This window comes from Rousettus aegyptiacus, unplaced genomic scaffold (genome assembly GCF_014176215.1).
Source record: "Rousettus aegyptiacus isolate mRouAeg1 unplaced genomic scaffold, mRouAeg1.p scaffold_m13_p_5, whole genome shotgun sequence".
NCBI lineage: Eukaryota > Metazoa > Chordata > Mammalia > Chiroptera > Pteropodidae > Rousettus > Rousettus aegyptiacus.
This window is the reverse complement of record NW_023416308.1, coordinates 68,302,610-68,319,778: the sequence shown is the minus strand read 5'-3', so window position 1 is coordinate 68,319,778 and position 17,169 is coordinate 68,302,610. Positions and strand designations below refer to the sequence as shown.

At 35.6% G+C, this 17,169-nt stretch overlaps 1 protein-coding gene across 27 annotated transcripts in view; it reads right to left on the bottom strand.

The window, feature by feature from the left end:
• Positions 1-17,169, bottom strand: part of DLG2 (discs large MAGUK scaffold protein 2) — a 1,668,408-nt gene that overhangs the window by 484,350 nt on the left and 1,166,889 nt on the right. For all 27 annotated transcript variants that reach the window (XM_036221811.1, XM_036221806.1, XM_036221807.1 and 24 more), the window contains one exon: positions 3,903-4,027. In XM_036221811.1, coding sequence (XP_036077704.1) covers positions 3,903-4,027 — 125 coding nt within the window. The remainder of the gene's footprint in view (positions 1-3,902; positions 4,028-17,169) is intronic.

Sequence of the window (17,169 nt, the reverse complement as noted above, 5' to 3'; positions counted from 1 at the left end):
TGACTTGTATTGAGGGCCTATGAATTTTATACAACTACTTTATATTCATTATTATTTTATTTAATCCTTATCGCAGCTTCCTGAGATATATGCTCCCATATCCAATTTACTATTAAGAGAATTAGAGCACAGAATGTTTACAAAGAGGCTCAAGGTCACATAGCTAGAAAGTGGAACTTGAAACATAGGTGTTCTGACTCCAGATAGTATGCTCTTTTTCTTATATCAATATTCTGGAGCAACCACTGAAACCTGAGCTCAGTTTGGAGCCAGACCTAACTAGGGAGAAAGTCAGCTTTCACCCCATCTCTCTCTGCAGTATAACTTCAAACTTAAAGATATAAACAGTGGAGCCAGACTGCCTGGGTTCAAATACTTGCTCCAACATTTACTAGCAGTACCATCTTGTTTAAGTTATTTAATCGTCCAGTTCCTCAATTTTCTTACCTTATAAGTGAGGGTAATAAAAGTATAAATCTCATCAAGTTGTTATGTACTTTAAATGAATTAATGCCAGAAAAGTACTTGGCACTTTGAAGTACTATATTAGTTTTGGCTATTATTATTATTTATCCGATTATTATATTTCCACTAATGTAGAGACCAGAATACTACTCTCCTTGGAGCAGACCCTTTTCTGGACTTTAGCTTATTCTGAAAATTTTAGCATTATTTAATTGTCAAAAATATAATTTATCATGGAAAGGATACATTTTAAATTTTTAAGGTCTCTAACTCAGAGGAAAACCCAAAGAACTTGTCAAGTAAAATAAAAAAAACTATGTTTAATTTGTCAGCTTGTTTTTTAAGTGAATAAAACACAGCAGATTCAGTTGACTGAATTATAAATGTGAGGATAGAAATATAGAATCCTTCTTAGTGCCATACCTATTTTTAAATGAGCTTTAATCCCATGTTATGACCAAGAGAAAAAGGGATGCAAAAAGATATGAATGGGAAACTTAGGGAAAGATATAGAGGATAAAAGGAGACTGAAAAAAGTAGAAGGGAATAAGAGCATAGAGAAAAAGAAAAACAGAGGCAAGAGAAGAGGAAAGATGACTGAGAGGTAGGGCAGGTAAGGAAAAGGGAAAAACATTGCTAACATTTATTGAGTACCTACTATCTGCCAGACAGGGACTTGGGTCATCTCATTGAATCCTCAGAACAAGTGAGTGAAGTAGTACTATTCTGATAACTTTACAGATGAGAGAATAGTGACTAAAAGAGTTTAACTTTTTAAAGACCAATTATGTTAGTATACAGACCTTAGAAATTATTTATTTCCAGAGCTGATTGTAATGTGTTACTCTGTCTGTAAGAACCAATGGTAAGATATAAATTACTCCTCACAGCTTGTTGGTTTAACTGCAAAAAGTTCCTGTCACACTGAGAAAAGACTCCTTAGGTGGACATGGGTGGTACTGCCTCTTAACACTACCTTAGAATGTTAAATACTTGGGTCAAGACATTTGGAGCCTAGATAAAGCAGAGTCCCAAATGATTTGTTCATTGCACAACCTTAGGAGGCAATATACATACACATAGTCATAGGCCATGACGGGAAGCCAAAACAAAGACCAGTAGGTAATGGTCAGAATAAGGAAAACTGTGGCTTTGGAGAAAATAATAAATTTCAAAATGTTTAGAGTTTCCCATTAACATTATGAAATCTTTACCTGTGGGAGTTTTTAGGCAGAGATGTAAGGGGTTCTACTATTTAATAAGAGTTTAGAGAGTACATAAGTGACATTCAGGATTAGTTTTTGAATGTATTCAAAGCTAGCTGGGCATCTTCTTAGTCTTTAAATCTGAATGAATATCCTTATGGCTATAATAATAGTACGTCCTGTTAATCAGTATATAGAAGCTTGTGTGTCTGTGTTTATCTATATATTTTTTTACATCTCTATACCTATCTATTCTCTCTCTCTCTCTCTCTCTCTCTCTCTCTCTCTCTCTCTCTCATCTGTCTTCAATATATCTCTCTATCTAATCTGTCATCTATCATCCATCTATCTATCATCTAGCTATCAATTTATCATCTATCAATGCCTCACACATACAAAAAGCTCAGTACATATAAGCTATCATTATGTTTGCTCTTTTTACAACTATTGAATGATGCTTCCAACACAGCAGAACTTCCTTTGACCTTTGCAGGCTTACTATTGCCACCTGTACTTGCAGGCAAAGGGTGGTGGCACTTTCAGAGATTCTGCTTTTCATTCTAATTGTAGGGCAAGCACATAATATAAAGTCTGTTCTACCTCAAGCATAGAGTCAGAATTTGGCTAGAGTCGAAGTAAGACAACTTCGAGGTAGAAAGTAGTAGGATATAATGATGGTGGCCCACCAATATCCGAATTATCCTCTAACAACTCTATTTTACACTTTTAGAAACGAAGCCTCTCCTATATCCAGCATGAACAAACCTAGTCCTCACAATGGCTCATAGAATTACACAGCATCTGTTTCAAATCATTCATTCTGTAGTATGTATATTTCCTCACTCAGAAACTAATTTCGTCAATTCAGCTTGAAAGTTCTATTGTCAAAAAGCATGTGTTCCCTGAGGGAGTGTCACTCACTTCTTTTCTTGTTAGGAGATACAGATGAACCTGAAAAAAAAATTGTGATTCTCCTCCACAAGCTGCAATGATGCAGCTGTCAAAAGTAATCACTGCACCAGAACAATTGGGTAGAGAACAAAACAGTCCTTGGCCACTTTATAAGAAAAACAGTAAATTACCTTATTTATGATTGATAAAAAACAGAGTAAGGAAAGCCTACGAAGCTTACGTTTTGGCTACCTGGCTCCTACTCCTCAGGGTGGCTCCATACAAGCTAAAGTTATTGTTACCTGCAGGATACAATACCCTCCTTCCCTCTACTCATTAATTTACCCTCTCCTGCATCTTATTTTATTCATTCACTCATTCATTCAAAACCTCATTCATTAATTCAGAAAGAATTTATTGATACAATTCTATATATAACTGCTTGGTCTGAGGATTTACAATCTAGTAGAGGCACTAAAATTTGCTAATATTACTTAAAATATATTATTTTTTTATACATGTTTTTCTCCCCAGGGAAGTCTCTACTAATTGTTCCAATGCACAATGTCTTTTAGACAGTGTTTTGATCTCTGATAGAATTTTATATAATTTGCAAATTGCCCCATGGGGTGATTCACACTCCCCATCCACCCTCAAATCTTTAGTTCTTTAAAGGGGCTCTGACTCGAGAAGCAACTTCTCTCCCCTGAGAAGTTTATGGTTCCACCCTGTTCGCCTGGTTAATGCAGCCCTGAGGCCTTCGTCCAAGTAAGTTTGTTTCCCTCTTATTAAGACACTTGCTCTTTCTCCCTCTCAGTTCTCATTCATATTTGCAGGATTAGCAAAACCTTATTTTTTAAGATCTAGAATGGAATCTTCCTATGGAATTATATTTTAGGTGTTGTTTAAACTTCTACTTTAAGCCCTTATAAATGTTGCTGAATTTGTAAATACAAACAGTGTCTATAACATTGCATCATTTGCTAATATTACTTAAAATATATTATTTTTCTATACGGTTTATTATTTGCTCATCAACTCATGAGATTCTTCTTTACAATTAGACTGAAGAAGGCTCGATGGAACAAAAGATATATCTGCATTCCCTCCTCACAGTGCCTGGCCTGTTGTTGAATGTGGTAGCCACCAACAAACACAAATTAAATACTATTTGAAACTCAATAAATAATAAGAGATCAGCAAAGTCATTGCAAACAGCTTGCTTTGACAGCCTTCTCTTTCAAGTGCAGATGTAGAATTATTATTCTTCAAAGTTACAAACGTGTTTCATTGATGTGGAAAATTTGCTTTCCAAATAATTCTAACATTTCAGATCTTTACCTGAGTCTGCCATCCTCTGCTGCAGCACCTCCTGGTATAATCTTCGTAATAAATATCCCAGGGTCATCTCCAATATGGGGATTATCTGTCCCTCCAGCAATACTGAATCCCAGGCCAGAATTCCCCTGTAGAAACAATAAGTAGACATTAAATGATGTGGCTGTCACCTAAACCTAGTTCTCTTTGCATTCTGCATTATCATCTTACTACTCAAATAGAAATCAGGTGATAACAGCCTTGTATGCAAAGCTATAAAGTGCTCTATCAGCAGACAAAGGAAGGTCAGGGAGTTTGTTCCTGTGCTGCCTGCAAGGAGGAATTCAAGGGACCTTAAATTTTTGCTTATTCAAAGGGTCTTATAATTTCGCTTTTAAGAAATGCTTCCTTCATACAGCAATTAACATGATAATTATAAAGTAGGAAATAAAAGCTTACTTACTAATTAAAAAATACAAAAAAGTCATTAGTGTCAATTAAAAAAAAACACATCAAAAAGAACAGAAAGAAATAGTAACAAAAAATATTTATTTTGGCAGAGCAGTAACATTTAGGTGTTTTCATTTTATTTTCAGTATTGATCTAATATTGTCTATTCATCACTTAAATGTATTCCTATGTAACAAAGAACTTTTGACTTCAGAAGTCAGGATCCCTTCTAGAGTCATAATAAATGTGAGATACTTTTCAGTAATAAATAGATTTTAATTTGCAGGAGATATAGAAAAGGAATGCGTTACTGCTGCAGCATGTAAATTTGAATGGTTTATATTCTAATAAAGCTTTCACAATTACTCTTGCAGATTATAGTAATTGACATCTAAGGTACATATAGCCTTTTGAAATTTGCATGTAAGACAACTAAAAGTCTCCTCCATTCACAAACTTCACCTTATTTAACATATTTCTTATTTATATATTATCTTAATCTCCATTTCCACAGCTACATCATTTTTCCATATTATGTTCTGATTTTTTTTTTCAAGTGTCTGCATTATATTTTGTTTCCATACAGCTAGGTAGTTTTTATAATTACACATTTTAAATGACTAAATAATACTTAATCAAGGTCATATATCATCATTTATTTGAACGGTCCCCTGTCACTGGATATTTAATTTCTCTATATACTCTTATGATGAATATAGCTTAGTAAATTGATGATCACTTGATTAAGTTCTGCTCTTGGGTAAAAAGAGATGATGACTAAGAACTTAGTAGTTAATGCACAAGATTAATTAAAGTATTTGGTTAGTCAAAAAAGTTCAAAGCCAGGATAAGGTGAGCTATAACTTGACTGTTATATACCACTTCAAATGTCAAACAATTTTATTTAGCAATTTTCATTGGATTAATAAAACTCTAAATTCTAGAGGGGTGTTTTCGCAATTGTACAATTATGGTGAAAGGTTTAAATTAATAAATCAATGGTGAAAGGTTTAAATTAACAATTGAACTATGACAACTAAAATCCCATACCTTTTACTTCTAACATCTCTCAAATATTGTTTGTTCTTTGAAAAATTCTAATGTTCATTGAACAGAGATATCACCTAGTAGCAGTCATGTAATCATGGTTTTAATATTTATTAAACACCAGCTCTGTGCCAGGCTCTAGAATAAGCCCTGGAGTTATAACAGTGATATGTCAATTTATGAAGCATATGAAGAAGTACAGAGTGCAAGAGTAGCTAACAGGAGAACCAAACATAGGGGCTTTTCCAGAAGGTGAATAGCAGTTATCTTTAAGGGGGTCAGGGTGAGAGTTGGAAAGGGGGAGAAATTGTTCCAGGCAGAGAGAAAAATATATGTAAAATTTCTTAGGTGAGAAAAGGTATGTCAGGTCCAAAAAACAAAAAACAAACAAACAAAAAAACAGACCATAGGGCTGGAATGAAGAAAGCAAGGAGAGAATTAAATGAGATGAATCTTTATCATGAGGTTTTTCAGAGTGGAGTTTAAATAAATTCATTTTTGGTTTTATCTATTGACACTAGATGACTGTACCAGTATTGGATGAGTTTTTCCTATTTGACTGTATTAAAAATGAAAGCTACAGGGCTGATTTCTGCCTTCTCAGAATTCAAGAGAGAACAGAAAAGGCAGTGATGGCCTGGTACCTGGTAGTTTTCATTGTAATCTCAACTACATTGTCATATAGATAATCACCAAGACAACATTTAGGTAACTTATGAGGCAGTTTCTCTAGGATCTAGAGATTTTACAAGGAAAAGATGGGAAGATGAGTCTCTTCAATGCAATTTGGGTCTAACTTCAAGTAAATCAATTGGAGTATATTGGTATTACTAGAGTTGGCACCTCAGGGATAAAAATTTCTTAACTAATGGGGGCAGGGAAGGAGGCAAGCAGAGAGTGGGAGATACACAAATGCTTTCTCCTAACAATATTAATATTTTTGGAGAGAGCACTCAAAACTTTGTCACTTGACAAAGATATTCATGATCTAACTCTTAACCTGTTACCTTTATCTCCAGTTTTATACTTTTACCCCCAAGGACACTGAACTGAACTGCTGGCTCTTTCCTGCATAGTCCATACTATAACTTTTCTCTTGGCTTTTACTCATGCTGTTTTCTCCACCAGAAACTTCCCATCTTCCCCTTGGCTGGCCCATTTATTCCCACTTTCTGAAATAAGGCTCAGATGGCATCTGTTGTAAGAAATATTAAATGATCACCCAACTCCTCTTCTCGGGGTAAATCACTCTTCTTTGAGCTTTTGTAGATTTCTATAAGTTACATGTTTATGAGTCTATCTTTCCTTCAAACTGAGCTTGCAGAAGGCAGAAACCGTGTTCATCTTTTTTTTTTTTTTTAACCCTTGGTGCCTGGTTTGGCTCATAGTATTGTTCAACAAATATTTGATGAATGAATGAACAGACAAATCAACTTATGGAAAATATTCAAGACCTAAAGGGAAGAGTCAGAAAGAATATAATAAAAGTTTACAATGTGTTAAGAAATATAATATTGAAGAAAAAGCTATTTTGTTCTCTAATGGCTATAAGAATAAAAATGGAAAGCCCAGGTATTCAAATTGTGGCTTAGGTGAAGAATGAATGATGAGACGGGGCTGTCCAAACCGAGCTATTTTGGAAGGCAGGGGGGATTCTTCCTTCAATGGGCATCTGGCTAGTCACTGGACATGAGGGATCCAGTGTCTACTGAGAAGTTAAACTGGATAACTTTAAAGGATTCTTCTGATTCTCTGTTTAGATTGGTAGGAAACTGCTTTTCTCGACAGAAAAAAAGGAAAAAAAAAGAATGCTTTAGGAATCTTTACAGGGGGAAGCGGATTACTGTTGTATTTTAAAGTCATTCTATGAATCGATCAGTCTTTAAAATAATGGTCTTGATGACAATGTAGCAACATTTAACCATTGTTTTTAGAATTGTTGGAAAATATGGTGACTCTGGTATTTACTAATATACATCCCCTCACTATCAAATATACTCTGAAGAAAGAATAAATGGATCAAAGAGTCCACAATGAAAAGAGGTAGGTAGAGATAGACTGTAACTGAGGCTGTGTTTCTGGTCCCATGGATTCCAAAAAGCATTGTGTTTCAATTAAAACCAGCCTGCCAGCTGGGCCAGGCCACTCCCCATGGTTCTTTAGAGGATGTTCATCTGAATTCAGCTAAGAAAATTATTTAAAGCGCTTTCCCAAATCCCTTATTGTTATCTTTCAGTCTTCCTTTTTAGGTCTTTGCTACCAGCCAGCAGCGTTCAATGGAGAGAGGGACAGATAAAAAGCAACAGTGAAATTACTGCCTGCTGTTCCCCACGGCTGAATCACTCCAGTTCCCTGACAATCATCTTACAGCCAGCCAGCTGCAGGGGCAGACCCCTGAACCTCTCTCCGCTGGGCAACAATCTCTCCATGTGAACAGGCAGACCCCTGGCTGACACCCTTAGATCCTGAAAATTGTGACTAATTAACCAAATGTTGATACTTGACCCAGCTGATGGGAAATGTGAGGTGCCATGCTGGTGAGGCCAGGCCCATACAGAGTTCTGGGTGGGCTGCTACTCCCTTGCAGCTGGGCAGATTCCATGACTGATGAATGTGGCTGGCATGGGCCATTCTTTCTCCTAGTTCACAGTCCTCCACATTTGCTGACTCTCACCCAGGAACACAAGTCCACTTCCCAGCCAAATTGTACTTCCCTTTTATGCACTACACTCCATCCCTCTCAGAAAAAGAATTAGCAAAAAAGAAAGACACTTTGACATTTAATTGATGGTTGCAAATATAAATACAACATCCTCATAAAAGTTGCTCTTTCATTAAAAACTTACTCTCCAAAAGAAAAATCACCCTCAAACGGGGTTACAAATAAGAAGAGAAAAATAAAATAAAGTGATATTATAATCATATGCATTTACAGAATGTTTATTGACAAAGAATTTCTTTGATTTTTAGATGCCACGTTACTAATTTAAAATACTGATTAATGTAGGAATTCATTTCTAGAAATTTATCCTAAAGAAATAATCAGAGATGTCTACAAAGATCTGTGTCCAAAGCATTGCTGCAGTATTATGTTTCTATTATTAGAAACAAAACAAAAAACAACTCACAACTGGAAACTGTTCTCAATCTAGAAATAAGAGATGCCTGTTTTCACTTAAGCACAACTTTTAGGAGCTGCATTTAAAATGTCCACAGTTTGCTATATCAAATTGTATTTTTCTGGAAGCTGCTGAGTAGGGAAGCCATTAGGAAATCTGCATTTGGAAATTTGTAACTGTTGGTTTGGTAGGTGACTTTCAACAGAATGAGTAATATAAATCAGAAAAAATAGAAAAGAAAGAGGAGAAATGAGGATGATTGTAGGGTGGAAGAACAGACGTGGATAGAAAGACTGAGACCATAACAAAATCAAAGTATAGATTTACAGAAGACAGGGAGTGGAAGAGGGGGAAGCAGTAGGCTGTGGACATTATGGTATTTCAGGGTTCAAGATTTCAGAGATGAAGAAGCACTCACTGATAGCCATGTGAGTGTAATAAAAGTCATGGGGGTGTATTAAAGTAATGATCAAGTCATAGTGCTTTATTGCTAACATTAAACTTTCCTTGGAAGATAGAAAGAGACAGAAAAGATGGAGAAGAAGAAAAAATGGCCAAAAATGATCAGTGAAAGCGAAGAAAGAACTGGAGTAGAGGTGAAAGGGAGGATGATGTGAAGCAGCATTGCAGTTAAGAGAGTTCCAGGTAGAGGAACGTGATGTGTCAAGCCCTAAAAAGAACAAAATGCTTGACCTGTTCAAAGAACTGAAACAAGAGCAGAACAGCTATAGAGTGACAAGGGAAGGAAGGGAGAAATGAGGTTAGCCAGAGTAGCAGAGGTGAGACACTTGGGGCCAGTAATACACTGTAAAGGTTTAGCATCATGATTTCAAACAGGGAAGTAACATCATCTGATTTTAAGATCGCACTTGCCGCTATTTAAAAAGTTATTGGAGAGAGCCAAAGTGGGGAACAGGGAGACCAGCTGAAGCAGTCCAGGTCAGAAATTGATGGCAGCTGGTAGGCTGGCAGCAGTGGGGATGGAGAGATTTGAGACATGATTTGAAGGTAGAATTAACAGAACTTACTCAGAGTTGGAATGTGCGAGGAAAAGTGAAAAATCAAAGACTATGCATAGCTGGACAGGGCCGCCACATATGATATGAAGAAGACTATGATGTGGGTAAGAAAACCAGTTTGGGAGAAATAAATCAAGAATGCAGTTTGGCTCTTTTCAAGTTTGAGAAATCTGTCAGTGTCAATGAAGTGGCAGAAAACTGAGTTCGTGAGAAAGAATACTGACAATATTAAACACTCATTGAGTGCTTCCTGTAGGCTAGGCACTGTGCTAGATCGCGAGGATAGTTAAGATACTGGAAAGACAGTAGATGAGTAACTGAAGAAATATTAGGAATAGATGTCAGGCAGTTATTTCTTTTAAGCCCCACAACAAAGTTTTGAGGGTATATGTAAACATTTTCTCAATGCCAGAGCTAGGAGTTTGGTTTCTATGGATAAACTAGGTTTTCATATTAAGAAATAACATGATAAATGTGATATTTTATTATGATTAATTCAAGAACAGTGTTCATGCTAAATTAAGACTAGGATGAGTGGAATGAGTCAGAAAGCAAGGAAAGTAATTTGAGATCAACTATAATATTCGAGCTGTGAATTATTAAGATCTGATTTAGGATGTTGTCAATGATGCTCCAACTATACAATTTCCAGGGAACATCTATCTTGTCCCCTGCAATAGTATTTAACTGAAATGACACTAGAACTTAATATAAACTCGTCAACAGCTCCCAATATAGATTCAACTTGATCATTTTTCCAATGTGAGTTGGTAATAATGGAGAACCTCTCTTACAACCTCATTACACCTTCTATTTACATTCACATCTCTGCTTGTACTCTCTGAGAACCTCCTGGCATACAAAAGATTAAAATGGACATCTGTTTAGAATAGTTTGGGTATATAGAAAAAAAGGAAGAAATGGGAAGTTCATGAATCAGTCAGTTACCGCATAAGAAGCCTGATGGTCATCCTTGACTCCTCCCTGCCCATCGGTCCTTACATTTTATTAAAGATTATGTCCTGTTGATTCTACCTATAAAATATCTTCCAAATTAATCTAGCTACTTTAAACTTCTATTATCACTGCCGCAGCTTAGAAGTTCATTGCTTCTCCTTGTTCTTTTGGCTTCCAGGCCTAACTTCCCTCTAACCTCATGGTGGAATGAGCTCAGAATAATGGATCTCAAACTCATATGCTATGAAGGCAGACAAGACACATAGGAGGGTGAAGTGGGCCCAGAAGAGCAAGAGTGTGGTTGACAGTAAATGGTCTTCTTATTGGGAATAAAATAGGGAGAAATGGGAGTTGATTATATATCTCGCTTAAAGAAACCAAGTGTTATTCAGGTCTTATGGATGGCGGACACTCCAGAATGGGAGCCTAATGTTGAAAGATCGTCACCTCCTCCATCTGAGGGAAGACAGGAATCAAATTTCCTTAAGTAAAATATCAATTTATAAATGTTGGAAAATTATATATGCTCTTAATCAATTATGCTCCCTATAACTGGCAGTTTGTGAGGTACATTCCATGGCTGCCAAACAGGTCAACATTGTGAGGACTAAAGTAAATATATTTGCGAGCCAGAGATACTATCTAAGGGTCACCATGTTGTAAACTGCTCACTATTCAACTAACCTGTACTTTGTTTTGCGTGGTCTGATATATCTTTTAGCTGCAAGTAAAAAACAAATAAACAAACAAAAACTCCAGACTTAGCACAGGAGCTCACTTTTCTCTTCATTTTTCTCTATATTATTGGTGCCTAGTTCACAAGTTTACTATTGCACAATCATAACATATTGTACTTGTTTACATGTTTATCTTCCTTATTCTAGTGTAAGTGTCAATCTGAAGCATCAAAACTGAGTTATTTATTTTCTATGCTAGAATCATGTTGAACTCACATGTAAAAAGGACTGAATAAACTCTTGCTTGAAGTGAACTGAAAACTGCTTCCTCTGCCTGGAATGCTTCTTCTCTCCTTCTCTTGTCAAATTCCTATTCAAAAATCAAAATTCACCTCAAATACTACTTGCAATGTTTTCTCCAACTGCTTCGGGCAGAAGAGACAGCCCTTTTCTCTATGATTCCACACAACTTCATTCATAACGTGACTAAGACCACAAAATTATTTGTATATGTGGATCTTTTCCTCTAGATTCTTAGTATCTGGAGGGCAGAGGCCACACTATATTTGCCACTGTATTTCTAGCTCTCAGTCTAATTCTTGATGACAGCAGTGCTTGGTAAACATTTGTTGGATCAAACTAAACTGAACAATACTTAAAATAATTTATGTTGACAAGCTAACAAGGAAAGGTAGATGAAGGGGCCTACAAGAAGTGATTTGGTTTCATGTCAAAGGGCTAAAGTTTGAATCATCTAACTAATTCTTCATTTATTTATTTGAGTATCTACTATGTACTCAAAATTGTATCAAATTCTGTGAACAAAAGAAGATAAAAGACGTCAAGGTGCTTATAGCCTAATTGGGGAGATGTGCCATATACACAGAAACAATGTAGGCATGGCATAATATTTTAAAAATTTCTTTGGCTCTTTCTTTCCCTGGGCCCTCTCATCCATCATCTGCCAAGTTCTGTTGATTCTATCTTTTGGATATCTCTTGTTTTTATCCATTTCTTCCTATTCCCACTGCCTTTATTCTAGATAATTTCCTCATTTCCTATTGCCCAGGACATTGGAAAATGCCAACGTCTGAGAATGATCACTTTATACACCATTTCTTTTGATTCATTGGGTTTCACAAGTATAATATTCCCATTTTCTCTCAGATCAGCAGTTTATATCTTCTTTTTTCTATTCCAAATCTTTGAAAACCACAAACTGTTGAACAAAACAATCTTATTCTTTTCACTCTTTACTGAACCATGAGGATTTTGTAAAAGGCTGATTCCTAGAGTTTTAAACAGATTTCTAGCAGTGTACACTTATTCTTTCTTTCTCCTATTTCTTGGCAGTACCGTAGGTGCTCACTTGCTACAACTATAAACTTAAGTCTCTTAAAAATAACTCTCCTTTGAAATAGTAACTTGAGAATAACCAATTGTGACTCTGATATAACAAGTTGTCAACCCATACCCCTACCTCTACAATCTTGACAAGGCCAAGAGGGATGGAAACGGGCACTTGTTATCAGCTATTAGGTGTCACTCTCTTGAAATGAATTAAGCAAGCTCTGGAATCATTCCTGCTTTGTTTAGATCCTAGCTCTACCACATCCTGGCTTGTGATCTGAACAGTCCTCTTAAGTTCTCTAAACTATAGTTTCTTTACCTGAAAAGGGAAATAATAATAGTTTGGGGTTGGTTATAAATTAGCAATAGTCAAAGCATCTGCAAGATCAAAGGCATTTTCATAATAACAGGATGTTATTTGTCTTTCTCACAGCGTTTATCTTTGCATGGATGAAGCCAAAGCAATGGTGGATAAAACTGTTGGTGCCTTAGCATAAATCAAGACAGTGACATCAAAGTGCACTAGTATTTATTGAATTTTTCAGTAATCATAACATTCACAATGGGAAAAAAAAGTCAATTTCACTTAATATCTTTGATGAAGCAGTGAAAGTTATTAATTTCATAAAATCTAAACCTTTGAGTCCATAATATTCTGTGTGATGAAGTGAGAGGTATGCCTCAAGCATACAGAGGTATGCTTCTGTATATTGCATATATTTTCTCAAGAAAAAAAAATTGGTGCAATTGAGTTGCAAGTGAAACTAATCACATTTTCATTGAGTGCCATTTTTACTTGAAAGAATGATTGACAGACCAACTATGATTATACAGTCTTGAGTATTTGACAACCTAAAAGTTAGTAAAGTGAATTTGTTCAAGAAAGCAATTGATGGTAGTTGTTGAAAACTGTAAAATTTGAGTTTTCAATCCAACATTAGAATTTGGAGAACCTTGCATCTAGAATTTTCTAATTCTTCATGACTTTTCTGATGGTATGGGTAGTAATATTGACAAATTGGAATTTTTGATGTTGCATAATGAAATATGTCAACATTTGGATAGTCTGCATAACTCAGAGGATTACTATTTTCCTACTAGTCAATATACATATTACAAACCCATGCACGAATAAAGCGTAAGATAGATGAATGAATTTTAGTATAACATAGTACAAAAAATTCACTGATGTGATTTCAGATTCCATTCAGATTCCAAAAAGAACCCTTTGTCAAGTTTTGGTGTAACATTAAAGAAGAATAGCCACAATTACCTGAAAAGGCTATAAAAATAGTTTGCCTTTCTCCATTCATAGATCTGTGAAAGAGCCACATTTTCCTCATTCACTTTGACTAAAAGGTCATGCACAACAGAGTAAACACAGATGAAGAGACTCTAGATGTACTATATTAATCTAGACATAGAAAAGATTTGAAAAATGTAAAACAAGGTCAGTATTCTTGCTAAACTTTTTGTTTTGGAAAATATAGTTATTTCTAATAAAAAGTTACTTATTAGTATGTAATGAATTAATTGTTATTTATAAATTAATACTTTTTTTAAGTTTTCAGTTTTAATTTCTAATATGATACATATCGATAGATAAAATGCACATAAATAGTACAGGGTTCTTTAATAAAAAAGGGTCCTGAGACCAAAATGTTTAAGAACTGCTTCTGGAAATACTCTATAATTCTCATAAAGCACTTAACATGGTACACTGCAAGGATGCAATAAATGCTGATAAGCCTATTGTACACCAAGTGCTTAATAAGTGCTAGCCAGTCTTATAGCTTCCTGAAACCACACTTGATTCTCATCTGTTTGTCTTAGTTTTAAAGAGAACCTAAGGAGCTGAGGCAACGGAATGCTTGAGGAAGGGGAGGAAGAGGTAGGTCCATCACAGTTTAATACTTATCAGATTAATAATATGATTCACCACCTCATAACATAAAATAAAGGACTAGCTCCTAAAGCAAAAGGATTTTAAACATGAAGTGCTTTTTGGCAGCAGCACCGAGAATTTAAAAGCATGCACAAGCTACCTGTTTAGAAACTGGTGCACACGCTCCCCTGTGCCTAGTGTGACTTCCCATTCTTACAGCAAGCAAAACATTAGACAAAGGCTACTTAAAGCTCTGCTGAATCTATAGCAAACATTGTATTCAGTTCAACATATACATGGACCATTGGCACTGGTAAAAATGTCGAAGCCCTTTTAATTTAATTTAGTTTTAAGGCAATGCTATTTACAGAGTCTGTACCCTTTACAAAAATAAAAACAAACAAACAAACAAATAAAACAACAACAAAAATCCTGTTTATAATTATCAGAGCTATGTTGAGATCAACATTTCTTTGGATCTGGAGTCTAAACTCCCCTCAGCCACATTGTCACTGGTCTCAAAATCTGTTCATTGGTGTTCAACAACTTCACAATGCTAGATCCAGGAAACAGAAATATTTTCTGGGAGCAAATGGACTCCACGTTCCCTCGCAGGCATGTGCTGGGAGAAGGGAGGTGAAAGTAGGAAATGGCAAGCTGCATGTATTCCATTCCCCTTGAGGTGCCTTTGCTTTGTTTGCAACCCTAAAAATTTGGGTTAATATCTAAATCCTCTAGTTTTTGTAGGGGGCAAAATTTTTTAAGTCACAAATATCTCTTTCTTCTTTGAGTTCCAATTTTACTCTCCTCCCTCACTTCAGTCATCAAGTCCCCGTTATGGTCTTCCAACCATAGAGGTTCAAATTCAAGTTTATTTCTGCCTTGAGGGCTTTGTGTTTGCTTTTATATTTACTGCTAGGAGTTTTGTACCCTTGTTGTCCTTTAGAAGTCAGCTCAAGTGTTATTATCACAAAGGAGCCTGCCCTGACTTCACCACCACTCTACATCACCCCCTATTTATCCACTTGTCATTTTCTTCATATCACTTATCATCTTCTGAACTTATTTTATTTGCTTATTATTTTTTTGTTGTCCAACTCTCTCACTGCAGGGACTCTTCTGTCCTGTCCATCACTGTACTGTATTCCCAGTTTCTAGAAGAGCACCAGGCACATATATAAGCATTCAAGAAATATGTGTTAAACAATCAACAAAGCAAACAGGCAACCAAATGAATGGGAGAAGATATTTGTAAACAATATCTCTGATAAGAGACTAATATCTAAACTATATAAAGAACTCAAGAACAAAAAAAAAAAAAAACAAATGATCCAATCAAAAAATGAGCAGAAGATCTGAAAAGACACTTTTCCCAAGAACACATACAAATAGCCAAAAGACATATGAAAAGATGATCAACTTCACTAGCTATTAGGGAAATGCAAATCAAAACCACAAGGAGACACTAGTACATACCTGTTAGAATGGCTGTTATCTATAAGACAAGTAATAACAAGTGTTGGAGAGGTTGTAGGAAAAAAAGGAATTCTTATACACTGCTATGGGAATGTAAATTGCTACAGCTGCTATGAAAAACAGTAAGGAGATTCCTCAAAAAATTGAGAATAGAATTACTTTATGACCTAGCAATCTCTCTTCTGGGTATCTACACAAAAATTTTGAAAAAATGTATCCATAAAGACATATGTACCCTTATGATTATTGCATCATTATTTGTAGTAGCCAAGATGTAGAAATAACCTAAGTGCCCTGTGATAGACTATTGGGTAAACAAGCCATAAGAAAGCCATAAGGAAGAATGAAATACTGCCATTTCATGACAGCATGGATGGATATTGAATATGGAGCTAAGCAAAATAAGTCATATGGAAAAGAAGAATCATTCATTCATTTGTGGGATATAAAACAGAAAGTGACAAAGAAAGAAACAAATTCAGAGATGCAAACAACAGTATGGTGGTTACCAGAGGGGGCAGGGGAAAGGGGAAGGAAAAAAGGATAAAAGGGGTCAAATACATGGTGACGGAAGGAGACGACTTTGAGTGGTGAGCACACAGTACAACATACAGATGACGTATTATAGAATTGCACACATAAACCTGTATAATATTATTAACCAATGTCACCACAATAAATTTAGTAAAAAAAGAGAAATATGTATTTAAGAAATGAGTGATTCCATCAATCAATGAAACGCTATAATATAGTGAAAAGAGTAAAAGCTTGGAGCTGACAGACCTGAGTTTGAAGCCTCATTTTATTAATTGTGTGACCTTGCTCTAGTTTCTTAACTTCTCTGGAACTTATTTTTATCATTTTAAAAAAGTGATTGTTAGACTATTGAAAAAATGTTTTCATGTGTAAAAGCATCTAATATTGTTTGACACATAAAAGGTACTCAAAAAATTACATCTCTCTCCCATTCAATTTGAATACATACTATGTGCATGATATTAATGCTTAAGGCTCTGGTATCATGGAACTTATAATCTTGTGAGGAAGCAGAATACATATATATTATATCATATGTGTGTGATGCCAAGGGAGAAAATAAACATTCATTGACTCCCTATTGCCTAGAGAATAAAATCTAAATTTCTTTAGCATAACATTTACGGCACTTCATGATCAGGTTCCACCTTGATTTTCTACCCTCATATCCTGCTGGCATTTTCCACCTAGGGGCCACCCTAACCAACTCTACCCCTCACTTTTCTATGTGTGTATATAGCCCTGATAAGCCTTGTAGTTTTACTCACCTACTTT